At 42.8% G+C, this 27892-nt stretch overlaps 1 protein-coding gene across 14 annotated transcripts in view; it reads right to left on the bottom strand.

Annotated features, from left to right (window-relative positions):
• Positions 1–20461: 20461 nt before the first annotated feature.
• KCNJ15 (potassium inwardly rectifying channel subfamily J member 15) overlaps positions 20462–27892 on the bottom strand; it is a 37313-nt gene continuing 29882 nt past the window's right edge. For 10 of the 14 annotated variants that reach the window (XM_083801228.1, XM_083801240.1, XM_083801235.1 and 7 more), the window contains one exon: positions 20462–22578. In XM_083801228.1, coding sequence (XP_083657354.1) covers positions 21435–22562 — 1128 coding nt within the window. In that variant the 5' untranslated portion in view covers positions 22563–22578 and the 3' untranslated portion in view covers positions 20462–21434. Of the gene's footprint in view, positions 22579–22929; positions 23326–23350; positions 23957–26378; positions 26843–27892 lie in introns of those variants that run through there. The other 4 variants (XM_083801229.1, XM_083801239.1, XM_083801238.1 and 1 more) reach the window with 4 other exon arrangements.

The raw sequence follows: 27892 nt of genomic DNA, 5'->3' as shown, positions 1-27892 counted from the left end.
GAGCTTTAAACTAGGTAAGAAGGGGGACGGGGCTCAAACAAGGCTTGTCGGAGCTGTGCCGGGGGAAACAATGGCTAGGCCGGGGAAGAAGGCGATGGCCCAGCTGAAGTGCATCTACACTAATGCACGCAGCATGGGTAACAAACAGGAGGAGCTGGAAGCCATTGTGCAGCAGGCAGGCTACGACTTGGTTGCCATCACGGAGACGTGGTGGGACCGCTCCCACGACTGGAGTGCTGCAATGCCTGGCTATCGGCTCTTCAGGAGGGACAGGCAGCACAGAAGGGGAGGTGGCGTGGCTCTCTACATTAGAGAATCTTTCGATGTTGTAGAACTCCAGGCTGGGAATGATAAGGTTGAATCCCTGTGGGTTAGGATCCGCGGGAAGGCCGGCAAGGCTAGCATCCTGGTGGGGGTCTGTTATAGACCGCCGAACCAGGATGAGGAGACGGATGAGGAGTTTTATAGGCAACTGACAGAAGTTGCAAAATCGTCGGCGCTTGTCCTCGTGGGGGACTTCAACTTCCCGGACATATCCTGGAAACACAACACGGCACAGAGAAAGCAGTCTAGGAGGTTTCTGGAGAGCGTGGGAGATAGCTTCCTGACGCAGCTGGTCAGTGAACCTACCAGGGGTGGTGCCCCGCTAGACCTTCTCTTCACAAACAGAGAAGGACTGGTGGGAGATGTGGTGGTCGGAAGCTGTCTGGGGCAGAGTGACCACGAAATGGTAGAGTTCTCTATTCTTGGCGAGGCCAGGAAGGGGACCAGTAAAACTGCTGTCTTGGACTTCCGGAGGGCCGACTTTGAGCTGCTCAGGACGCTGGTTGGCCGAGTCCCTTGGGAGGCGGTTCTGAAGGGCAGAGGAGTCCAGGAAGGCTGGGCGCTCCTCAAGAAGGAAATCGTGATGGCACAGGAGCGGTCCGTCCCCACGTGCCCAAAGATGAGCCGGCGTGGAAGAAGACCGGCCTGGCTCAACAGAGAGTTGCGGCTGGAGCTTAGCAGAAAAAAGAGGGTTTATAATCTTTGGAAAAAAGGGCGGGCCACTGAGGAGGACTACAAGGATGTAGCGAGGCTGTGCAGGGAGAAAATTAGAAAGGCCAAAGCTCATCTGGAGCTCAACCTGGCTACTGCCGTTAAAGACAACAAAAAATCCTTTTACAAATACATCAACGCGAAACGGAGGACTAGGGAGAATCTCCATCCTTTACTGGATGCGAGGGGAAACCTAGTTACTAAGGATGAGGAAAAGGCTGAGGTGCTTAATGCCGCCTTTGCCTCAGTCTTTAGCGGCAATACCGGTTGTTCTCCGGACACCCAGTGCCCTGAGCTGGTGGAAGGGGATGGGGAGCTGGATGTGGCCTTCGCTATCCATGAGGAAATGGTTGGCGACCTGCTACGGACCTTGGATGTGCGCAAGTCGATGGGGCCGGATGGGATCCACCCGAGGGTACTGAGAGAACTGGCGGAGGAGCTGGCCGAGCCGCTTTCCATCATTTATCGGCAGTCCTGGCTATCGGGGGAGGTCCCGGTTGACTGGCGGCTAGCCAATGTGACGCCTATCTATAAGAAGGGCCGCAGGGCAGACCCGGGGAACTATAGGCCTGTCAGTTTGACCTCAGTGCCGGGGAAGCTCATGGAGCAGATTATCTTGAGGGTCATCACGCAGCACTTGCAGGGCAAGCAGGCGATCAGGCCCAGTCAGCATGGGTTTATGAAAGGCAGGTCCTGCTTGACGAACCTGATCTCCTTCTATGACCAAGTGACGCGCTTGGTGGATGAGGGAAAGGCTGTGGACGTGGTCTACCTTGACCTCAGTAAGGCTTTTGACACCGTTCCCCACAACATTCTCCTCAAGAAACTGGCTGCTCGGGGCTTGGACTGGCGTACGCTTCGCTGGGTTAGAAACTGGCTGGATGGCCGGGCCCAGAGAGTTGTGGTGAATGGAGTCAAATCTGGCTGGAGGCCGGTCACTAGTGGAGTCCCCCAGGGCTCGGTACTGGGGCCGGTCCTCTTTAATATCTTTATTGATGATCTGGATGAGGGCGTCCAGTGCACCCTCAGTAAGTTTGCAGATGACACCAAGTTAGGTGCGTGTGTCGATCTGCTCGAGGGCAGGAAGGCTCTGCAGGAGGATCTGCATAGGCTGGAGCGATGGGCTGAGGTCAACTGCATGAAGTTCAACAAGGCCAAGTGCCGGGTCCTGCACCTGGGCTGCAACAACCCCAAGCAGAGCTACAGGCTGGGAGATGAGTGGCTGGAAAGCTGCCTGGCCGAGAAGGACCTGGGAGTATTGGTGGATAGTCGGCTGAATATGAGCCAGCAGTGTGCCCAGGTGGCCAAGAAGGCCAACGGCATCCTGGCCTGTATAAGAAGCAGTGTGGCCAGCAGGTCGAGGGAAGTGATTGTGCCCCTGTACTCGGCTCTGGTGAGGCCGCACCTCGAGTACTGTGTTCAGTTTTGGGCCCCTCGCTACAGGAAGGACATGGACGTGCTCGAGCGAGTCCAGAGAAGGGCGACCAAGCTTGTGAGGGGTCTGGAGAACAAGTCTTACGAGGAGCGGCTGAGGGAGCTGGGCTTGTTCAGCCTGGAGAAGAGGAGGCTCAGGGGCGACCTCATCGCTCTCTACAGTTACCTGAAAGGAGGCTGTAGAGAGGTGGGGGTTGGTCTATTCTCCCACGTGCCTGGTGACAGGACGAGGGGGAATGGGCTAAAGTTGCGACAGGGGAGTTTTAGGTTGGATGTTAGGAAGTACTTCTTTACCGAAAGGGTTATTAAGCATTGGAACGGGCTGCCCAGGGAGGTGGTGGAGTCACCATCCCTGGAGGTCTTTAAAAGACGTTTAGATGTAGAGCTTAGGGATATGGTTTAGTGGAGTACTTAGTGTTAGGTCGGAGGTTGGACTCGATGATCTTGAGGTCTCTTCCAACCTAGAAAAAATCTGTGAATCTGTGAATGGCTGGGGTGGGTGGTGAGGAGCGCAGGGCAGTGGGAAAAGCTGTGCTCCTGCTGAGGAGCAGCTGCAGCCAACATCTTCACCCACACTCTCCAAACCTCTCTCACCTGTCCTGACCTCCAGCTCTCCCTGTGCTGGGGAAGGGGGACCCCTGGTCCTGCTGGATGCAGTTTGATGTGCTTTCTGTATTGCCCATATTGCTCTGGTCAGCCACCCTGACTTCAGTCCCGCTGGAGCAATGCGGTACTCCTCAACAACAGGCACAGCCGATCCAAAGCCAATGACTTGTACTTAAATTAATTCCACTGCAAAGAAGAGAAGAAACAAAAAACTTGAATCTAGACCCTTCTTAAGGTTTAACTGTTCCCTGTTCCTGGGAGGGTCCGTGTCCCATCGTGGTTCCTTAATAAAAACAAACCTGCTGCTTACATGTTTTTACCCAACCTCTTATGTCCCACCAGAAAGGCCTTTGAGTTCTGTAATCTCCTTTAGATCCTAAATTCTGCTGAAATATAGTTTTCAATGCACTGGAGACAAGACCTCTGAACCTAGTTGCTGATTATATTTTTGTGCAACCTTTAATTGTCTCATCCAGAAAACTGGTGGGTTGCTTCCTTGTTTTCCACAGATCCCTTAAAATTAAAATATATAATATTTGTTCCTGAACCCTGATACAGTTTATGTAGTCCTTCTTAACAACCGTCATAAAGTCATTAAGTTTGTTAGCTAATAATACATAGTTGGGAGTCATAAAATTTATTTAGATTAGATAGTTTAACCAAGTATGTGGAAAGTGATTAAGCACCCCCAGCCTGGATTCTGATAAGGTCATAGGAATTCCTTAAAATACAGGAAGTTTACTGGCAAATCATTTTTGTTTTTAATCAAAGTAATATTCCTGCCAGCTCTGAGATATTTTGCCATAATGTGTTGACTTTCAAGAACAGCATACTTTGTTCCTTTGTTCCCGTCAAGCTGCAGTAGGCAAAGCTGTTCACGTTTTTTGTTCCTCCTGAACCAAAACAAGTCACTCAAGAGCCACAACCGGCTGATGTCCCAGGCATTGCAGAGAGACCTTTGGAGGCAGAGGGCTACTGAGCCCTGCAGTTTGTTCTGCTCATCGGCACTGGTGGTACGTCCCTGTGTTGTGTGTCAGGACAAGCCCTGAAGTCACCGTCAGGTCACAACTCACCTGCTGGGGTCTGTGCTGCTGAAGTGTGCCCAGGTGAGAGACAGATCAGAGCCACCTGGCAGCTCACCTGGTGTCAGGTTGCTTTGGGTGACTCTCTGAGTGCCACTGCTCTCATTTTTTGGCTCTTGGTTGAAAGGAAGGTTTTGCGATTAAAGCAGTTGCCTGGAAATCAGTGTCCTGGTTCAGTGTTGAGCTCTGCCACAGACTTCCTGAGATAGCGTGGGAAAGTCACTTCATCTCGCTGTGCTGCACAGTGTCTGGCTGTGCATGGGGGAGGGAAAGATAATCTCTCATTTCTTCCTCCCTTTGTTCATCTTGTCCTTTAAGACTGTAGCTTCTGAGGATAATGACTGTTTCTTATAGTCTGAATGAGTATCTAGGGTTTGGTCAGGGCCTGTAGATGATACTCTCATACAGACAATAAATAGTAATAAAGGTAGCCATGAAATTGATGTCTCCAGTTACAAACTAAAAGGATGTGAAGTAAATGTCATGTAGCTGAACTCCTGTGTCTGTGGAAACTGCTAGTTTGCTTGGTAATCTGAGCTCCTATGGTAGGTCAACGTGGTAAGTTCTTTTAACACTAAAAATGTCCCAGTATCTGAGCTCTTCTGAAAACCTCACGTCCTACAGTCAAGTGATTATAGTGAAGTCTCAGCTTTCACTGAAAAACAAGTTTCTCTACGTCCAGTGGTCCAAAGAAAAGCTTTAAAATATTAATTCTGAAGAGAGATGGAGAGATGTGGGGGAGTGAGAGTGAGAGTAAGAACAAGAGCAAGCAACCAAGAAAGCAAGGAAGAAGAAAAAGAAATAAAATACATAATTTCCCCCCCTTTTATTGATTTATTTTTTAAATGTCTCGTGATGTTTATGCCACTCTTAAGATCTCTAGTGGCCTGATTCATGGTTTCTGAATGGATATCTTTGGCAGCACAGGAATCTCATTTAAGACTTTAAACAATTATATACTCGGCCTCCAAAAAAAATGCTTGTGCTTTAACAAATACTGGAGAAGTGAAAGTTTTGGCTTATTTCCCTTTTGGATCAGCAATGGAATGAATGGAAAACTGGTGTGGTGTGCTGCACAGATAAAAGAGCAAACAAAATTGTTTCTAGCAATACTGGAGCACATCAGCAAGAAGGATCTGACGCATATTTCATCTGACGCTGCTGGTCTGTGGGCAGGTCTTATTGTTCCTGCCAAAAAGTGCATTTCTTCTATATGAGAGTTGCCACCCCAGGTAGTTTTCAAGACCCCATCTTCTTTTTGAGTGTGCTGTCAGATGTAGTGTTGTAGGTTGCTAGAGAAGGAGGTCTCCCAGTATTGAATAAAAAACCCTGAGACGTGATAAGCATCACCTATTTAGCCTGCTAGTGCAAAATCAAGCTCTAAGAGTAAGCAGCAATGAGGATTTATGATACCAATCTGCCAGCTGGCACAAGTCCCTTAGCCCAATTCCAGTACTGGGCATTGTCTAGACATTGCATGGAGGCGAGAAATCACAGTATCTTTTGAATATCAAGGGCTTTGATCCCCACAAGCAAACCTGTTACAGTGGATACTGTTCAGCATCAGAATAAGAAAATCATAAGGCTTGCGAAGGCTGGATTTAGGGCTTGACTTCAAGGTCTTCTGGTCATACCATAGAAATCAGTGGATATAAAGGGGATACTCTGAGTCCTGCAGGATCTGTGTTCTGCTTCACGTATGCCCCAAATCCCAGGACAGCAGCTGTATGGGCAAGAATCATCAGACATCTCCATGAGTTTTCTGCTTCTCATGTATGAACATGAACTCTGTTTCGGGGTCAGCTTTGAGCCACAAACCAAATCTAAACTTAATCTGGACACAGACTCAGCCCCCTCACCCGTTCAAAACACTCAGGAATTCTAAAGGCAAATTTTGGAATTTTCCATGGTTTGTGATAGTCTCTGTGGAGCTGAGTGTGGGCAAAACAAGCACGAAACAAGGCTATTGAGGGCCAGATGAGTGGAAATAGTTATTTTCTTTGCGGGTAATACCTTGGAAGCCAATGAGGCTGCTCTCTAGGGAAAACATGGGAAATCAATGGCAGAATCTGGCTCTGTGTCTCTAACCTCCTGAAACTACAGGGTTCAGCAAATGTGCAAGAGGCAGAGCTAGCAGAGAGCACTAGGTGGGCTGCTGCTAGGCCATTGAAGACCTGTTTTCTCCAGACCTCAAAGATTATGGGGGAAAAAAGAAAGGGACTATTAGAAATTTCTGTTTGAGATTCCCATCCTTTGTATTGTCCTCCTCTAGAAGAATTTGCCCTGTGAGCATCCGCCAAAGTGCAACAAACTATCCAAAGTGGATAAAAGCTCTGGTTTATTCAGAGGTCCCACACAAAAAGCTTAGCCAACACCCTAAAATCAGCAAGTATAGTCGATCCCTACTTGGTGGGCTGTGTGACTGGTTACGTGGGCACAGGGCTGCCTCCCTGCCCAGGAATGCCTGTTACCCCATGAATCCTCAGCTGTTTGCAACTCAAATGCCACTTAGACTGTTTTTTCCTGAACCTATTTTCCAAAATTGTCAAACTTCAGACACGAAAAAAACCAGCAGTGGAACTGGTTTGCAAAGCACCAGGCAAGTTTGCCTAGCAACTGCTTCAGATATATATTGTACTTAGAGAGCACAAATGTTAGAATTCCTTGGCTGCTTTCTGGAGTCCTGGGTTTTTACCTTGGCTTCAGATCTGGATCAGACCAGAACTGCTTGGGAGTGATTTTCCTTTATCAGCTACTTTACAGATAATTTACTAGCAGTCCAAGCTGCATATTTACTTTGAAGAGCAGAAACTTCATCTTACAGATAAGATTACTCCTCTTCAAGTAAATACTGGGCAGAACACAAGGAAGGCATGAAAACTGAAAAAGAAACAGGAAAAAGAGAAAGAAAAGCAAAAGAAAAAGGAAATGGTTGATCAGGTTATTAGATAGTTAGCTCAGGTTGAAGTACCTTCAAAATTGGTTGGAAAGGAGATTAGAGAAGGAAAAAGTTCATGACTTTATAAGACCAAGTGCAATACTCTACGCTGGCTTGGGATCCTTGCTGCATTCACCTGCCAAGCTCAGTAGTTTTAGGGACACTAAACGCTGAAAGGTAATTCAGAAGGAGTCAGGAGAGCTAGTGTAAACACTATTCAGCTAAATGGCTGAGTAAGTACCACTAAGTGGCTCTTCAGAGTAGCATCAGAAGTCTGTAGCCAAAACTCTAGATCAGAAAACTTAAAGCCCTGTCTATAAGCCTCCTCTCTGGAGGGGATGCTGCAGTACAGGGCAAGTGCCAGGCATATGCACGGATCCTGTTAAGAAGTTTTTGGAGGAATGAGCTTTTCTAACAAGCTATGTTGGAGAAGATGCCGTGGGAGGCATGCCAGGGTTGGGAACCTGGAAGAGAAACAGAGCAATGACGAGCTGCATCAGCTGCAAACCTGGGTGCCGTGTTTCCATGCGGCGCTTGGCTACCCTGGTGACAGACACGTTATAAATACCTCAAGACAGACCCATTTTGGAGGGGTGTCTGCAGCTGTGGGGAAGCTGCAGATCAGAAATTCCAACTGACTGGTCACAGGCACGAAAGATATTTCCCAATGCCACTCCACGCTTGGGGGGGGTTTCTTAAACAGATGAGACTTCACTGGTCTCATTAAATCACTGTTAGCAAGGCTTGTGAGGGCTGTATTGAGCCTGAAAACTGATTGCTGATGTTGTCAAAGCCTATATGATGTAATGCTTGCCCTTGGAGCAAAATAACAAGGCTAGGAGAAAGCTGATTGTGGTTGAAGAGGTAAAGGCTTGAACTGGCTGTTTAATGGAATCACTGGGTTGTGAAATGGAGGGCCAGCAGCAAGAGCTCACACGTGCACCTAGCCAGCAGGCCACACAGGCTAAAATGTGCTTGGAGGGCTTATGTCACCCATGGACATTACTCAGCAGAAGACTGCAGAGAGGATTAAGTCACTACTACAACCTCAACTTATATTTGGGGAGATTAAACATCCACGTTGAATAGCACACTTTAAAATTACATTTAACGTTCAGTACAATGTCTGAACAATCCCCACCCATTTGTTCTTGTGCTTTGTGCTCCTGAACAAGGGACCATCACACAACCTACAGTGCCCACCTCACGGGGCTCAGAGATATTAACAGGACTCTTCAGCACACAGGTGAGCCAGATTTTATCGTGATTTATAAGTCTCCCAGATCCAAAACCTTTTCAGGATAAACTGATATTATGATAAATGTAATCATGAATACCTTTATAGTCCGAAATCATTTCTATTTTTGAAAGGTAAGCATTTATAGCTCTGACATTTTATCTAACTCTGTTCCAAGCACTACAATACGCAGAACAAAATCAAGGCTTTGTTCCTGTTCAAACAATGGGAAGTACAGGAAATGATGCAAAACCACACTGGAGCATACATATTCCCCTTCATGAAGGCATGAATGAGAAATCACCAGGCTGAATCATTTCTGTCTGATAAATGACTGTGTTAATTAAACTTAATCACTCTAGCATAGCTCCTTATACAGCTGTTAAATTGTTACCAGTATGCTAATGATCACATTTACAAAAAGTAATTGGGCTACCTTTTTATTAACATTATTAGAGATTTCCACCCATCACTAACTTGTTCCTTCCACCACCACAGATCTCTCAGATTTGCCAAATGCCAGATTAACTATTTACGGGGCTGCTGTCTGCCTAAAGGGGAAGAAATATCCAGACTGAACTGGGGAGCAGGTGTAATAGTCATTTTTAATAGGGTTTTTCCTCCTCGTTGGTCACTGGTTGTGTTTATAATTAACAAACAAGAATGAAATAGTGAAATATTCATTTGCTTCCCCATAAATGCCTTTTTTCTCCACTATCAAAAAATTCCTTCTGCCCAGACTGATATTAACAAAAGGCCTATAAGTGCTTTTGGGGCTCTGAATCCCCTCACTACCTCCCTTTTCCAACAAGTAATGTATATTTTTTTCATATATGTTTTATGCATTCATAAAAAGCTCTAACCCACTTGACATCTGTTATCTGGATTAAGGCTTTTCATTCCGCTGGCCAAAAAGGGATGGAAATCTGTGGAGCATTTCATTTGCCACAATCCACACATGATGGCTATTTGTCAGGTTGCTAGTATGAACAAATCCAGAAAAATAAAATAAAATAAAATAAAATAAAATAATCAGTCATTCTAGGAACTTAAATACAAATCCAAAAAAAAATAAATAAAAAAAAATAAAAGTCCTTCTATATAATGCTCTCCCTATATATTATTTTTGTCTGTGCGATCTTGCAATTATAAATGTTGTCATTACAGCCCACGTCTTGCTTGCTTGAATAACTGAGCAAGGGATTTATCACCAAGCCTTCTAGAAGGTAGAAGACAAAATGTAATGCTTCGTAGGTCTCTGAATTCAAATGTCTGAACTGAAACTGGTCAGTATTGAGCCAGCTCAAAATCACTGCTACATTTACTAGAAGTAGTAATGTCCAAAGTTGTTTCCGTCCTGCTCTTTTACAAGTCATGTGATTTCATTTCTCCTCTATCAGCACTGTAGTAAATGAGAACCAGACTCGTAATCATACAATCAATTTTATTATATTGCTACTGTGTGAAAAGGAAGGCTTCAAAGATTAAGCAGCATTTTAGATAAGGAGGCTGAACATGTAAGCAAACCATGACTGCTTCAACAGCGGCAAAGAGGGAACATTTAAATAAATGATTGTGGAAAAGAACAATCTTACATAGTCAAAATGTAATTGGAGGCATAACATGGCCGATATGCTGATGGCCATGAAAATTTAATTTACATTCTGAACCACTGAATGAATTATGCAGCCTCTGATCATTGCAGAACAAAGTTTATAGGCCAGATTCACTGTTGGCACAAGCAAACAGAGTTGCATTGGCTTCCATGGTGTTGTCATCATTTGTTCCAGCAGTGAGCTTGGCTTGCCATCCCTTCAGTGCAGATCCAGAGTCCTTTCAAGTCAATGGAAAGGGCCCTTGACTTCAAGGGACTTTGGATCATGCCTGATGTACCATGTGTTTTGCCAACTGGATTAGTTATACTGCAGAGCACCATGTACATACACATTCAGTGTCGTGACACGTACTGACCCAGGAGTAGGACTGGCAATGAATCCCTAGCAGTGAGTACTCTATTTCTGTATCCCAGGGCTGCATTCGGCACTGGTCTCTTCACATTTAGAATATTTCCACATAGTGTCCAGCCCCTCTGTTTGCTTGCAATTTAATTCCTTCCAGCATTTTATCCCATCACCTCGGCACATTGCTCTGTAGTAGCTGCCTGAAAATTGAGGCTGTTTTAGATGAAGCTTCACTGGAAAAGATGTGGTTATAGGCTTACATATCCTTGCCCTGCACCAGCTGTCTCTTCTCTAACCCTAGCTGTGAACATAATTTTCCTAAGAAAGCTCTCTGGCAGAAGTTAGGCAGGAGAAGAATGACAGAGAGCATGATTGTGCATTTTAACCATGGGTTAGTAGTGTTTAGTTGCAGAGCTTGCTCTTGTCAAATACTGTCAAACCTGGGTGGGGAAGGTACATGTGAGCCATGCAATGACTCCAAATATCACATAACTGAAGAAATGCAGAGGGAGTCCAATGAAGCACAAAGTGCTTCACAGGTTCTGCTTCCTAGTGACTTGGTGGGGCACCTCAAATCACATCTCTGGACAAGTTCAGGATACATCACTGGGTGGCTCGTTCTAGTCCTGGAGACCGAGCCACAAGCCTCAGTACCTGCAGTCCACCTGCGCTATTGGCAGGCTGAGGGAGAAGATGGTTTTTATTTGTCCATCTCAGCACAACAAATATGTGTGAGAGAAGTAAGCGAAGGAGAGAGAGAGACTGAGTAGACATATAGAAAAATGAGAAGAAAGAGTATGCTAACAGGCATGAGTGGCAGCACAGTCTGATCAAAAGAACTGAGGAGAATAAAAAAATTGCTGGTGACAGTGGTGTTTATCTTGATGGATGAACATCAGTGTGAACTTCAACTGTCTCCTGGGTGATAAGAGGATATGATAGAAAATCTGACATATGCTATGTCTCAGGGAGCATCAAATGTATTAAAAAGATTTACATACTTAATGTGACCTAATTGCAGCCTGAACTGCGATTGAAACTGATTTTCAGCCTGAACTAACTAAAACTCAAATCTCCATCTTCCACACCTGGCACTGACATTCTGGGTTACCCTTTCAATTTTGCTATTCTGCACCTCAGTTTCCCAGCTACAGAGAAGAATGACAGTAGATCATGCTGGATGTTTTAATAAGGAACTAAACAACCTCCTTCTCTACAGCAGAGCAAAAGCAAAATAGGTAGCCACTACTATTCAGCAACTGTATTCAGGTATGAGATGGATACTTGGTAATGGGATGTTGATATCAGATTGCAGGTTTAAAATAGACCCTTTCAGAATATGAAAACCCACAGATGGACTTGTGAAACACCAGTTCTATAACTGATCATGGATTAGCAATGAAATCTAAGTTCAAATTCCAGTTAAAAATCTAAATTTACGGTTATAAAGTATAATGTTTAAACAAACCTGAATCTGACACCAACTTATCATTGCAAAACAGAATTAGAGCTGGCCAGAGTTCTTGTGGGTTAGCATGAAACTACTGGAAGTTTAAAGCTTTTTCATGTTTTGTCACAATCTCGATACTGGGCTTATTATGGGGGTTGTAAAATTTCATTACAGCACATTCATTTCTTGAACAAAATGAGACTCATTTTTCCAGTGGAAATAGCCTGGTCTTCATGATGCTCCTCTCTGTGCCAGAGAAGAGGTTCAGCTGGTTTCTTGGATCAGCTCTATGGCCTCTTTGCAACGCCAGAATGCTGCAGAAAGGGAAACTATGGAGCCAAGAATTTGGCCTCTGGATTTCAGTGACATTAACACCCAGAAAGAATTCCTGGGAAGGACTACTTCCATGAGTGAAACTGGAGCCATTCCTCACAGTCTGGGACTTGTCTGCACATGAGAATAAATGCATCTGGAATAAGAGAAGCTGTAAATTTAAAATGGGAGTGTGGTAAAATGGAGTAAGTCATGTGGCAATGCGATTATTTCTTATTGCTTTCTGGTGGAAGCAGTCATGAAAGTCAGTTAAGTTGATGCAGGGAAAGACACATTTCGGTCTCCCAGCATCCATGTGTACTATCGTTCTGGACTGAGTTACTCGGAGCTGTTAAATGACTGTGCTGGAATAACTCCTCCATGCGTAGACAAGCCCTCTTTTTCTGTAGAACTGAGAGAAGTCTATCCGGAAATAAATTCAGCTAGCTTTTCTTCACAGAACTAAAGATCTGCCTGGGTCTGCAAGTTGAGTATAAATATAATTGCCAGGATGAAGCAATCAGTGCTTCATAACTAGATGCTTTGCAGCCTGCTAAACTTTGTCAAAGTATCAGCTGAAAGATTCAACCATTTTTGCCTGGATCACTGCTTGTAAATGTCTTATTACCCCAAATAAATTTTGAGCCGCTGTTCTACCTTTTAAGCAATAGGCTTGAAGGAGAAAAGATCAGCTGTTTTATTTATCCAGGTATAGGTCAAAATATGGTTTAGGGCAATTTTCTAGGGGAAAGAAGGAAAGAAGGAAAGAAGGAAAGAAGGAAAGAAGGAAAGTGAGAAGGGAAGAAGGAAAGAGAAGGAAGAAAGGAGGAAAGGAAGGAAGGAAGGAAGGGAGGGAGGGAGGGAGGGAGGGAGGAAGGAAGGAAGGAAGGAAGGAAGGAAGGAAGGAAGGAAGGAAGGAAGGAAGGAAGGAAGAGAAAGAAAGAGAGAAAGAAAGAGAGAAAGAAAGAGAGAAAGAAAGCAAGAAAGCAAGCAAGAAAGCAAGCAAGAGGAAAGAAAGCGAGAAAGAAAGTGAGAAAGCGAAAGAGACCGAGAAAGCGAAAGAGACAGAGACAGAGAGAAAGAGACAGAGAGAAAGAGACAGAGAAAGAGACAGAGAGACAGAGACAGAAAGAGAAAAAGAGAAAGAGAAAGAGAAAGAGAAAGAGAAAGAGAAAGAGAAAGAGAAAGAGAAAGAGAAAGAGAAAGAGAAAGAGAAAGAGAAAGAGAAAGAGAAAGAGAAAGAGAAAGAGAAAGAGAAAGAGAAAGAGAAAGAGAAAGAGAAAGAGAAAGAGAAAGAGAAAGAGAAAGAGAAAGAGAAAGAGAAAGAGAAAGAGAAAGAAAGAGAAAGAGTGAGAGAACGAGAGAATGAGAGAAAGAAAGAAAGAAAGAAAGAAAGAAAGAAAGAGAGAAAGAAAGAGAGAGAGAGAGAGAGAAGAAAGAGAGAAAGAGAGAGAGAAAAAGAAAGAGAAAGAAAGAAAGAAAGAAAGAGAGAAAGAAAGAGAGAAAGAGAGAAAGAGAGAAGGAGAGAGAGAAAGAGAGAAGAAAGAGAGAAAGAGAGAAAGAAAGAGAGAGAGAAAAAGAAAGAAAAAGAAAGAAAGGAAGAAAGGAAGAAAGGAAGAAAGGAAGAAAGGAAGGAAGGAAGGAAGGAAGGAAGGAAGGAAGGAAGGAAGGAAGGAAGGAAGGAAGGAAGAAAGAGAAAGAAAGAAAGAAAGAAAGAAAGAAAGAAAGAAAGAAAGAAAGAAAGAAAGAGAGAAAGAAAGAGAGAAAGAGAGAAAAGAGAGAAGGAGAGAGAGAAAGAGAGAAGAAAGAGAGAAAGAGAGAAAGAAAGAGAGAGAGAAAAAGAAAGAAAAAGAAAGAAAGGAAGAAAGGAAGAAAGGAAGAAAGGAAGAAAGGAAGGAAGGAAGGAAGGAAGGAAGGAAGGAAGGAAGGAAGGAAGGAAGGAAGGAAGGAAGGAAGGAAGGAAGGAAGGAAGGAAGGAAGAAAGAAAGAAAGAAAGAAAGAAAGAAAGAAAGAAAGAAAGAAAGAAAGAAAGAAAGAAAGAAAGAAAGAAAGAAAGAAAGAAAGGAAAGAAGGAAGGAAGAGAAGGAAGGAAGGAAGGAAGGAAGGAAGGAAGGAAGGAAGGAAGGAAAAGAAAAAGAGAGAGAGAAAATGTGCTTTACATTTAGATGCAGTTAATTTGAAGAGGAAAGTGAGTCTCAGTTCTGAAGCATTAAATGTTTAGGGAAGGTGTTTATCTGTTTCTCTCTTTCTTGCCTGTCATTTGGTAAACGTTTCCCTATTTTTTTTGCCAGCCATAAGCTGTCACAATATGCATGCAATTCTTCAGTTTTATAGATGCTTTGTGTTCGTACAGAGCTGGTAGGGATGTAGTTTATTATTCACTGCTGTTTCTGGGCACTAGGTTTGCAGAATAGATCCTCTCAAAATGAATTCACAGAATAGAGGAAAGGAGAGAGAGAGAGAGGGGGAGAAACATGGGGACCTCACTTAAAACAACGCTTAACCATTCTGACCTTCCCTGAGTGCCTAGCAGTCCTGTTTCAGGGCTGAAGTGAGATAATGATTCTGTCACAAGAATATTAGTCAGACGCACTTTGGAAATGAACATTGCCTAAAACTTTGTTTTGCACAGGAAAACAGCTATATATCTAAAGCTTTACATGAAAACCTACTCTGACTTGCAACAAGAATCTTTCATAGGCTATGAATATATGAAAATATATTCTTTCCAAACTTTGCCTACCATCAGGGTAGCATTTACAATACTTTCTTCTGAAAATAACAATCTGTTTTTTTCCAATAAATAGCAAGATTGGCCATTTAGCATGATTCACCTAATTCATTCCAGATCTTGGACTTTGGTATTTATTTTGAGATATTTCTTATTTTGGAGCAGAGCGAAGGGTACATTTCACAGACCATTTTACCAATTTCATTGGGTAAGGAATGAATAACAATTCCATAACTTGAAAATTGTTGTTTAACCACAGCTGTTAAGTGAAATCTTACTCTGCTGATGATTCAAGTACATATCTTTGTTGTAAAGGAAAAATAAATAATTGTAATCCTAACAAGCACCAGATAATTAGATGCTTAATATGAGCAGAAGAAGGGAGAAGACATTGAAATAGATCTATGGGAGGTGAACAATTTGTAGTGCAAAAGCAATTAATGAGTACTGGAGTCATTTGACCCCATTAAATCTTTTCCTCAAATACCTCGTCCCTTTTTAACAAAGAGTAAATCAGACTACTGTGTTTTACTTCAAGACTAGTGTTTTCCCAAGAAAGACTAGGTATACAGTGATGGTGTCTGAAGACAGCTTTGAGTTGATGCCCCCATCAGACACTTTTGGTGTGCATGAAAGTCAGCAAAACAGAGCACAAATCTTGTACCCCCACAGTCCAGTATCTTAACACCAGCTTAAGTCCATGTGCTGGTTTTGGTGTCATCAGAGCCTGCCACACATTTGAATCTCAGCTGGAGCCACGGTAGTGCCACACACTGCTCTGTTCTGCTGTTGGTTCTGAGGATGCTGATCCTGAGCAAAGAAGCAGAGCAGGCAGGTAGAGCAGCACAGTCTTAGTCCCGTGCAAAAGATTCATGACAATGTGGCTGTCAGAGTCATAAATCTCATGTCCTAAAGAGTTTTCCTCTCCTCAATACCATTAATGTCAGCTATCATGTCATATTTTGTGTGGATAAACATTTACAGGGGATAGTAAAGAAGGAATGAATTTAATAGTTGTGTGGTATTGCGAGGTGCACAGCGATCAGTGTACAATTTACTGTTATGAGGAGATGCAAAATGCATACATGTACTGTGCTACTTGTGGAATTACATTGTTTTGCTGTGTGTACTGTATGCTAACAGGACAGGACAGCTCTGAACAGTCTTTGCTGAGAGAATATATGACATCCTGGAAGGGCTCCGAAAGCCCTTTCAAACCATTTAGATACAGGATGTTCAACCAGTACCTATTGCATTGAAAGGGCTCTGCTCTGGTAACCTAATATTTGCAGAGAGTATCTGCTGGAGGCTGAGCAGCCAAGTTAGGGAAACATTCCATTATTTACGTAATCCCAGCAACACAGGGGTGACTGGGACATGACCGTTTTGCAGCCAGTGTATGTAAGCAAGAGCTAGAGCATACACTATGCCTTTTCAAGCTTCCCTCCACTATGGATTTCATAGAGTCATCACAGAGTCTTACCTGATCTCTTGCAAGATCAGGCTGTCATCAGACTAACACTGAGCACATTCAGAAGTCATCAGGAACGTTTGTTCAAATACAAAACGCGCATTCACTTTTCCCAGTCCCTTGTGTCACCTCAGCAAATTGGAGAGGTGGGTTTTTTGTTGGTTTGGTTTGGGTTGGGTTGGTTTGGTTTGGGTTGGGTTGGGTTTTTTTGACCTGCTATCCTATAGAAGTGGCAAATATTCGGTTGTACTGGTGAGTGTGACTGTGCATAGGTGTTTGGTGTTTCTTTTCTTTCTGTTTTTTCATTCTGCACTCCCCTACTTATATCTTTAAGACCTAATAGTTATTTGCCCTGCTACCTCTATTCAGAAAATTGGAGAACCACATTTTTCCAGAGACCTTTATTCCAAACCTCCTCCTGCTGTCATATTTTTGGCTTTCCACAAACACTGGCATCATTTTGGAAGATGAAAAGAAACACTTATGAAGAATGGTGGATCTGACTCTGGCATAGCCAGCCTGCAGTCTCTAGGGGTTCATTTCTTCCCTTTCTAAGTCATTGCAAGGAAGCAGCAGAATTGAAATTATGTGTCCTCAATCACCTACTTCCACAGAAAGAAAGAAAGAAAAAAAAAAAAAAAAGGAACAATGAAGTATTGAAGCCACAGCCAAAGCAAACAGTTCAGAAACAGTCCATGAGCTGAAATATGTTCCCATTCAGATGTGGTCTGTACAAGTTCAAATAATTAAAGTGACTCTAAAAATGATGTTCTCTTCACTGATAACACACGAGCAAAAGAAATATAAACATATCATATTCCTCAGTAAATTAATATATGTATATATTTAACTTACCATGGTTATTTTATTCTAAATGATACAATGCCTGGAATGAAGGATTTACTTTAAGGGTGTGCCCATGCTCTTAGGGCACACAGAGCATAGGCCTCTACCACTTTCTTTGGGTCCTGAAAGTTTAGATTTCAGGTTTAATTTGGACTTGTTTATAGAGTTAGTACGTTTGAGAAACCAGCATAATCATCCAACTCAGCAGATCCCAAAGCAATATCTTCAGTTTGTGAGACAGGGAGAGTAAGGAGAAGATGCTACTGCTGGCTCTGTAAGGATCTGCCCTACTGGAACTGTGGGTGCTCTACCCACGAAGACATAGAAACAAGCAGCCAGAAGACATGAAGGCTCTCATGCACTCAGTCACCAAGTGGGCAGAACAGTCTCTATATATGTGTAAGGTAACTTTATGATGACCACGGTAGCTTTGCTTTTTGGTTCTCCATCCTTTCAGTCCTCAGCTGAGTTAAATCACAACAGTGGTGTTTACACAACTGGAAGAACTGACCACAGGCAGTGAGAGGTGGTGGTTTTGCTGGTGATTTATATCAGATCCACGTTATGACATTTCTCTATGGCAGTTCAGTACTCTGCAGCTAAACATGTTGTGCCAGGGTACTTTCTGCTCTGTCCTTAAATTTAGATAGGGCAATGGGAATTAAGCTTACATGAAAGCAGGAAGGAGAAGTACAGCTCACTGCAGAGTAAGACTCTGTTCTGGAGTTGGAGTGAATGACAGTGCATTATATAGTATACTACTGTATACATGTGATACTATCGCACAGTCTCTCACTACCTGATGAAGGCTGGATTCACTTTATCAAAGATTTCTGGTGTGTAGTTTTATTTTATTTTATTATGTTTTTTTTTTTTTTAATTACAATTTTGTAGGACTGAAAGTTCAGAGAGAATCACTTCTGTGATGTAATACTTCTTTCCAACACTTTTGCTTATGATGACTATTCCCTTCAGGATAACTTAATGACTGGATCGGATTAGTGATCCCAACAACTGTACTCTGGGATTGGTGTACACAAGTACATAAGTCCCTGCCTGCTTCCTTAGGTCAAAAAGTTCAAATCCTAAAAAATTACTGCTTCGTATCTGTTTAAGCCTAGAGCAGCCAGGTCTTTAGGTTTCTAATTGGCTGCCCCAGAAGTTCCCACACAACTGCATTGCTACAGCTGGATAGCCACAGGACTTCCTGGATATGACAATCCAGAAATATACAGGCTTTTTGGGACTTGACAAATGTGTCCACTGCAGGGTTCAAGACATTAGTTTTTTTTAAGGTATAACCAAGAAAGTGCAATTACAAAAAAAAAAAAAAAAAAAAAAAAAGTTATTGAAATGGATAGAATGCTCTAATGCTCTCCTGGAAGACACAAATTGCCAGGTCTATTTCCATGGATGGGGATAGGATAGGATAGGAGGGAGGGGATCAGTTCAGTTCATCACGTACTCCTGGAGAAGAGCCAGCTCACTTGTCGTTGGTGAAATCTGTTCTAAAGTCATTATACTGTTTAGAGAATGACTTTTGGAGTGACTGTGTAACTGTGATATGATCTTACCTAGATAAGAAAGAACTAGAGTAGATATTTGATTGTTGAACTATGGAGTCTAAGATTTGGCAGAAGAAGAGTTAAGACGCCTGCACACTTTCACCTCAGAACATCCCAGAGCAGTGTTCTTTGAGTTGTAGGACATGAACCTGAGGTCTACAAAGTGACTACAAAACTTCACTGAACAATCACAATTCCTGCCAACAAAACAAGCAATCAGATAAAATGAAAGAAAATTGAAAATGAACAATCAATAATTTAAATGTTATCATCCTCTATAGGTCGTTGCAAATGAAAACTTGTATGACAACACTGCATAGTATCACCTGGAAATTCCAAAAATGCTAGGCAGGCCCTGCAATTACAATGATTTGAGAAACCTTACTTGAATGGTAGTAGGTAGGGAACCTTTTTGATTATGGGTTAAGTCTCTCTCTTCAGGCAAGTACCTGGATCTCTGACTTCTCACAAGTGTACTGGGTCTGGCTGGGATGTTAACTTTCCCTGCAGCAGCCCATACAGTGCTGTGCTCTGCACTTGTAGCTAGAAGAGCAGTGGTATCACACCAGTGTTGTGTCTGCTGCTGAGCAGTGCTGGCACAGCATCAGGACTCTCTCTAACCCTCCTAGGGGGTGGGCAAAAAAGCGAGAAAGAAACATCACCAGGGCAGCTGACCTAAACCAACCAAAGGGATATTCCATACCATATGATGTCACACTCAGCAATAAAAGGTGGAAAAAGGAAGAAGAGGGGTGGGGTGGGTTCTCGTTGCGAAAACTTCTGTCCTCCCGAACACCGGCTACGTGCATTGAGGCCCTGCTTCAAGGACGTGGTCAAGCATCGCTCATTTGTGGGAAGTAGAGAGTAATTTCTTTCCTCTGCACTTCCACATAGCCTTTACTTGTTTTGTTTTGTTTTCTCCTTCCCCCCCCCCCCTTCCCCTTTCCCTTTTTTCTCTTTAGTTAAATTGTTTGATTAATAATAATCTTTCTTTAATAATTATTATTTTTTTCCTTTAATTAAATTATACTTATCTCAACCCATGAGTTGTTCTTTACTTTACTTCTTCCCCTCCTCATCTAAGGAGCGGGAGTGAGAGAGCAGTTGTGGTGTTCAGCTGCCTAGCACGGTAAAACCACCACAACAAAACAGCTAACAATTTAGGTACAGGAGAGTTTTAAGCCTCTTATTCAGCCTCACCTCTTCCCACCACCTCCCCGCACCCCCAACACCCCCACAGTCTACATTCCCTCCTTGACATTCACTTTTGGTGCCACTGGTAGGTCTGCACTCAACTTGCCGAGTGCTTCTTTCGTAATCAAACTAAATTCACTTATAGTTTACGATATTGTATTGTAGATTCCACCAGGCCATACAGGGCTGCAAAGCTAGGCCCAATAAGTATGATGATACCAAAAGTCCTTTCATCACTGCAGGCCTTGGTGGCTCTCAGGTCAAGACATGGACCTCAGACCCCAAAATTGTGCTTAATACAGCTTTTCTTTGCCAGAGCTTTAGAGAAGTAAATCCTCTAGAACTCGTGAGGTTGACAAAGTGGTACAAATCAGAAAAAAAAAAATATCTAAGTCTCATTAAGAAGCCGACCTACACATAACTGGTATGTTATATGGACACCACTGCTACCTGGTTTGCTCCCCTTTATCTGACCACTGTAGTGATGTGCTGAGTTCCTTGTTTGTGTGCTGAATGTAGCTGCATATGCCAAGCATTCAGCTCTTTCAACATCTCCAAGGTACCACACCCTCTCCCTGTGCCACAAAGAGATCAGGAGCTGCTCAAATTAAATTCCTTTATTAATGGAATGGTTTTAATAGACCAAAAATGAAATGGATGAAAGGAATGCTTGTCCTTTATGGTTGCCAGAAAAAGTAAATATTGTCTACAGACATTATACAGATTTCTTTTAACCAAATTAAATAAGGTCTACAGCAAAGCAAGCGATCTATAGAAATGTATTGTTATGCTGCTGTTACAAACTATCTACATTGAATAAAAAAATGGTGTCTCAAAGTCAGTTTTAACCTCAGTTGATTACTGTCATGATTTTGTGTAGCTTGCCCTCATCTCCCCTTTTTTTGCTATTATACATAAATCAGCCATTAACAAGGTTTTAAAAAGTGAGCGATCAAAAAACAGGTTGTGTGTAGCAGAAACAGAGAGCTCCCTTCCCCACCACCCAGCACAACTACTCTGTCACCTTCCTTTAAGATTTAAGAAGGAGTTTATCACTTCCCTGCAGGCTTTTCCCACAGTTAAAGGTTTGTCTCTCCAATCAACTTATTTTCCATGCCAGAAATTCCCACAAAGGTAATAACTGGTATGAGAATATACATACTTTAAATATACATATTTTAACAGAGCATATTTTCTTTTAGCAGTACGGTGTGCTGTCTCTGTGAATGCGTTCACAGTAAAACCAAGTCAAATAAATATTTGAAGGAATCAGCACAGTGCATCCAGTTTCACTTTCCAAACAGAAAGTGATGTGTCTGCTTTTAGTGGTGGTATAAAGCAGAGATTTAATACAAATCCAACTTTGCTAAGTCAAGATCATGAACAAAGAAATCCCAACTAATTACAAAATATTTGATTAACAACTCATCCAAACAAAGGGATAGGTTTACTCTACACCAAAGCTATTTTCTGAAAAGGACTTCACTGCTGGCTTTATAACAGACATAAAGCACAGAAAGAATGTTTTCTCAGTTTGCAGAAAGGATTAATCAGGATAGTTTGTCCACTCAATCAAACATTACTCTGCTGTAACAACATTGTTCTCAGTTCCCTCTCTCTTTGATCCTCCTGCCTGTATTTCTCCTCTAATTTTTGTTTTTCAGAGTCCATACTATAAAAAGAAGAATCTGTGCTTCTCCTAATCTTCTCAAACTGACTGAAATCTGCAACATACTTTCCATTTGGAGAGAGGGAAACCACAGGCACGAATTCGTAACCCCAGTGGATCTCCTCAGGGATGTAGGAAGTCCTGCTTTGACAGACGGCACTGGTGGACTCCACTGTGGCGTTCAGGAGCACCACAAGCTCAAAGTCCTTCTCCTTGAGATTTTGAGGTGTGAGATCTCTTAAAGGACTGCTTTCATCCAAAATATGGTAGAACGTTAAAGGCAGAATGAGAAATGGACTTTCTGAAGAGGAGTCAACATTGAACTTGACACTGGCTTGATTCAGCAGGATTCTCTCCCCTTCTTTGGTTTCGTATGTCTGAAGAAGCTTCCCAGACAGCTGACACTGTATCAGAAGGCTCTTCCTCATATTTGCTACTCTGATCACCAGGCAAAGTTCTCCGTTGTGTTTAGTAATGACAGCACAGTGGCTGAACTTAATAGTCTCTGCCCTTTTTTTAGGTCTTGCAATTTTGGCCAGAAAGGTACCTGTGATGAAGATTTCAATCAAGGTGGTGATGACCAGTTGGGCCACAAGCAAGAAAATGGCATGCGGACACTCCTCTGTAATGAAACGAAATCCATAGCCAATGGTCGTCTGTGACTCCAGAGAGAAGAGGAATGCCCCCGTAAGAGAGTCTACATTCTTGACGCATGGCTCCCTCTTTGGGGTGAACTTGTTTATTTCTAAATCGCCATGAAGGAATGCAATGGCATAGTAGATAACTCCAAAAAGGAACCAGGTCATAACAAAAGTAGCAGCAAATAAGGTGAGTTTGTACCTCCACTTCATGTCTATAACTGTAGTCCACAAATCTTGAAGGTAGAGTAGATAAATGCCATCAACTTTGTCTATCCGCACGTTGCTGTGACCGCTTTTGGACATCACACGGGGTTTGTGTGCTTTGAGTGCAGTGTCGATGCCTCCATTAACCAGTGGGATGCGGGACATATTAATCTGTGTGGCTTCCATTCTCACGGCTTCAGTCCTAAGGAGAGAAGAAAAGAAGACTGTTACTTAAAGAAATCAAAACACATAACTGTTTCTGAAAAGCATTTATAAATGTTGATGATACAAACATAATTTAAACACAGCAGTAGTGAATAAAAACAGCTGGAATATAAAGTTACCATCATACAATATCTGACATTAAAAATAATTTGATATTATTTTTTTTTCCAGAAAACAAAAGAAAACAAAACATTCTTTGATTCTGGTGACTGCCAAATATGGAGAAGTAGGTTTACTTTATGATAGCCTGCAAAAGAAATTTGACCAAGCTGAAATTTTATATTAGTACTTTATTTCTGTAAAATACTTTTTTTTTTTTTTTCCTTACGTTTCTCTAGAGAAGAGGCTCTTTTTGACTACTGCAAAGGTTTTCTTTAGTGCCCTGAAGAGAGACATCTGATCAAAATTAAAGTCGCGTCAGTGCTTGGTTTAGAACGCAGATCCAGTACACCACCTCTGTCTCTTCCTGTGACAAAGGCAAAATGAGCCAGACCAGCTTTCACTGTGAACAATTAACTTCCACAAGTGATTTACTCAATCGGATCTGGCTCTTTGTTGCAAACCTACAACTGATCTACAGGGAAACAAAGCAGACCTGAACACATCAAAGTTGAGTTTCGGAACGGAATATTTACACCTAAAAATGCTTCGAAGCTGTTTGTATTCTATAGTACTCTGACTTTAAGCAGTCTAAGGAAAAAAAAAGGAGGCGATTCACAAAGTCAGCATTCTTAGCTGTGGGCCCTGACCTGCGCGAACCCAGCAATCATTGGACCACCCGACTCCTGAAGTTTGTTTACTGTTCATCGGTCCGGATGGAGAGTAAGTGTGCGGACACTCAGGACTGAACAAAGCCCACAGAGTGAAGCAGAACGGTGCTTGTGCCAGCTTGATGAGGCAAGTAACAAGACCCGGCTTGCAGGACTAGACAGTGGTTACATAGAGCAAGGACAGTGCATGTTATAGTCGTTTCCAACAACAAAACTTCCTGCTGAAAAAAAAAAAAAAAAGTAACAAAGAAAAAAAACATCCCATGCATCCTTTGTGCTTTGGCAGGTCATACAAAAAGCATTGTTTTGTTCCATTGTTTTCCTCAAAAAGCTCCTTAAGTAAGTGATTCGTTTTTTTGAACCACCAAAAAAATTAAAAAGTAAAAAAGAACATCTTCCTTATAGCTACTTAAAAGAAATTTGCAGGAAATACAAGATATATTTGTGTTACACACATGTGCCAGCCCAGGACATCAGTGTGATTGCTCACTGAAGTACCTTTCCTGTTATGTTAATTAAAGAGAATTTTTGTTTATGACTATACCCATTACAGTGTTGCAGGTTTTCTGGGAAAGGGTAATAAAACTTAACCCCCATTAACACCTGCAGCTCATTCCAGTTTTGGTTTAACCACCACCATTTCTCTTTTGTCATCTAAGTGCCATTGCCATGTATATATATATCTGTATCTATAAGAAAGGAATTTATCAATGATCCCAGTAGGAGATTCCTTATGTGACAGTCAAATCAACACGCAGTGCACAGCATGTCCGGATAATAAACAGGAAAAAACCTTCAAGTGATCTGAAAAAGAACAACAGGAGGAAATGGGAGGGGGGGGGGGGCGGTAAGAGTAGGAAGGAGCATACAAGCAACTGCTCTTTAGGCAAACTCAAAATCAAGCACTACTGTCAGTGTGCGGTAAATACATGTAACCTCCGATGGGAAGCTTTTTAGTAAAATGCATGCTATTTTGTGAAGAGGCCCCATTCTCCACACTGAGCCTTACCCTCAGTAAGCCATAGATATCAAACATATGCAAAAATCTGTCTTAAAATAAGTTCGCCTCTTCCTCCCAAGAACACTTTACCTTAGCCATTACCTCCAGACCTAAACATTACATTGTCAGTCTAAATTTCCATGCCGCAGATTGCTAGGGCAGGGGATGGCTGGCCTCTCCAATATAGTGCTGGGAACACACATCCCTTCTCAGCCTACCTGGACGCCTGCTCTTTGGAGCATACTCCCCAGGGCCGCCAGATCCTCCTTCTCTGGTGACCACCAGGATGGAGACAGCCAAGGCTCCACCTTCGCTCCTCAGTGCTCTAGCTGGTGGGCTTGAGCTGATGTTGCAGGAATAGTGTTCACGGTCTTGGCAGAAAGCAGAGATCCCTGGTTAGGGTCAAGGGTGGCCAAAGACAAGGGGCACGTGGGCACTTGGCACTTGCCTTGGCTCTATCATGTCCTGGAAACCTGGGCTTGCATATGTAAGATGTGTTGGGCATGCTGAGCAGATCAGGTCCGCCCCACATGTGTTGTGGCACTGAAACTTCCTTGGTGTGCCAGACTTGGTGCGAATACACTGCACTATTCATCTGCAGCATCAGCAAGATCTATGGTTTCAATCCATATGATGGCCTGGTAAGATTTCTTGCCTCTTCCTCTTGTTTTCCCTGAAATGAGTTGCTCCTCGTCTGGGAGCCCTGACTAGAGAAAAACCTGACATTGCACACTGCCACGTTTCCAGGCCTGGTGAAGGGTACCTAACATCACAGATGTACCAAAGTGTTGTAGTAAAACAGTTCCTCCCAAAAGACGGGAGGTAGAAAGGTAATTGCAAGGCACAACATCTTCCCTGGGCTACCTCAACAAAAGGACAGCTGCAGAATTTACCAGGACAGGCTTAACCCAAGAAGGGTGTCTTTGCTGCAGCCCAAGGCAATGTCTGGCATGTACCGGACTGTTTCAACTCATAACCAAAGACATTTCTCACGGTGCATCTCTAGTGCATCCATGTGCAAAATCAGTCTCCACATATAGGGACATCATGGCTGAGCTGTTAGAGTATGGCTGTATCAGAGCTTCTCTGTCATCTTCTATACCCTCCCCAATCTGTATTTCTGTATGTGACAAAGCTACTTGGCTTTGCAGTGATTTCCTGAAATGGATCCCAGCCAATTTCTGGTGCTTTTTTTGGTTGTAGGTATTTTTTGTTGTTTTTACTTCCCATTTTTTCTCTTACATCACTTTTTCCTGTGTGATCCTAAATTCTTCTAGTGCTCTTTTCCTCCCCTGGGAAATTCATGTTGGTTTCCTTTCCCTGCAGAAATACTTCCCTTCTTTGCCACGCTGATACGGGAAAAGAAGATCTGTCACACTGCCTCACAGCAGCACTGCCCCTGCTCCCTGCCCTTACCACTGCAGACAGCAGGAATTACCTGGGGGAAGAAATTCTGATGCAACCACCTGTGGAATAAAACCAGGCTTCCAAGGAGATTTCTCCCCTGCCCTCCACTTCCCCACTGCTTCCTGAGTGAATTCACCAGTGCAGTATCCAAGAATAAACTGTTAATGGGTGTTTGTATGTATAAAACATATATTATAACACCTGCATTACTATTTACGATCCCGTACCTTCCATAGGCACCTCAGATATTCTATTACTAAACAATCCCCAGCAGAAAGATTTTATTTTTTTTCTTCTTTTTTTTTTTTCCCTAGTTTTCCCTCTAAATCAGAAAGCGTATCTACTGTGGTAAGTTAATATAAACAAACAAGCCTGAATAATAATAGTAGTACATATTTTTACATCAAGAGAACATCTTCTGTCTGATATTTAACTGATTTTCTGCTGATAAAGTATTTTTTGTTACTTAAAATAAAAAACTACACAAACTGTAACTGCAAATAAAAGTGAACTGAAGTACAGCAAAGGAAACATACTTCAAGAGGGAAGAGAATAAAGTAGTCTCAGGTTTGTCTAGCACTCTAATATCCTATGAATTACCTCCTTTCCTCGCGAGCCCTTTGGAACAGTCAAAGGAGACTCCCCATCGGAGCACATGCTGGTAAACGAGTTTAGCACAGACAAAATCAATAAAACGTAGAGCTACATACCAAACCACCAACTCTGAATACCTTGATCTTAAGGTAATTCCAGCAGCCAGGGATATAACAAGTACATTAACACTGCTTCCAGAGACCACATTATCAAGAATTTGAAGCCAGCTTGCATACACGCAAAAATGTTCCTATTGCATGAAGCCAGATTTGCTTGTGCAAGATCTCTTCTGGCAGACACAATTGATTAAAAGTGTACGGGAGCATGACTTGTTCGAATGGCCTCAGATGTTTTCTTGTTTTCAAATCAGATATGCTTTGCCACTTGAGCAACCCCTTCACACCCCTATACACTTCACTGCCACTTTGACACAGGGGCAAAACTTGAACTGTTTTTTCAACCAGCATAAACCATTAACAGGCTTCGAATAAAATAAAATTAAATATATATATATAATAAAAAAGCAAACAAACAAAAAAAACAAAGCTCAGGAAAGAAAACATTGAAAAGAACTACACAGTTTTACAGTCTTTAGATCTTTCCTAAGTTTGATGTGGTTCAGTAGGTTATAAAAGTCCTTCCTGAATTCTCAGTGCTCTGCCTAGCATGAACACCTTCCTTTGGGCTATCCAGGCTCTTGGAGGCAACCAGGCTCTGCTGTGTGCTTACCAACCATCAGAATCCTCCTCTGTGTCTTACTTATGGAATACAAAATTAGAGGACAAAAGGACAGGGACAGAAGAAATGGTTGCAAAAGGAATCTTCATCTCCACTACCAGCTGCTGCATGCAGTCATACAGCTGGACACTGCTAGCTTGGATCCTTCAACAAAGAGTCCTTCAGCTCTTGGACTGACCAACATTTATTTGTGTAGTAGAGAGTTAGTGGTGTTAGGCCAGGATTTGGTCACACTGTGAATGATGCTGCCTTTAAAAACAAATTAACACCTTTTCATTTTCTTTCAAGAGAGGACCAAGCCCAGAGAACTGTAAATACACCCTCAAGTCCAAATCAGCTCCTCAAACTGTATATTTAGCTCCCCACCTCTCCTCACAACCACCCATCAGTGTAGGGCAACCCTGCGAATGGTGACACTCAGGAGCAGGTGACAGTGGTGGCACAGCAGAGCCTGCCCGGGGGCCAGAGGGCTGCAGACCTGATCGCTCTGGAGGTCAGGGTGAGCAGTGTTGTGTGGGAGCTAGCAGCATGCTTTTCATTGCTCACAGCACGGCCAGGGCAGCCATTGACAGACCAATATTTAAGAAAGTGAAAACCCAAATCCATCTTTGTTTCTCCTAGGCTGCCTGCCTGACATCTGGCCATGGAAGATGAATTAAAGCTGGAGAAGTATCATGGTACATTGTTTCTGAGAGAGATTTGTACAGGAATCTTGTTCTTTCCAAGGGCAGGATGTAAGGCTTTGCAGTAACTATTGATTTACGCAGATGAGCCTTGGAAAC

Source organism: Anser anser (genome assembly GCF_964211835.1).
Source record: "Anser anser genome assembly, chromosome: 1".
Lineage (NCBI taxonomy): Eukaryota > Metazoa > Chordata > Aves > Anseriformes > Anatidae > Anser > Anser anser.
Note: the sequence above shows the minus strand (reverse complement) of the source record. Positions and strands in the feature narration are given on the sequence as shown.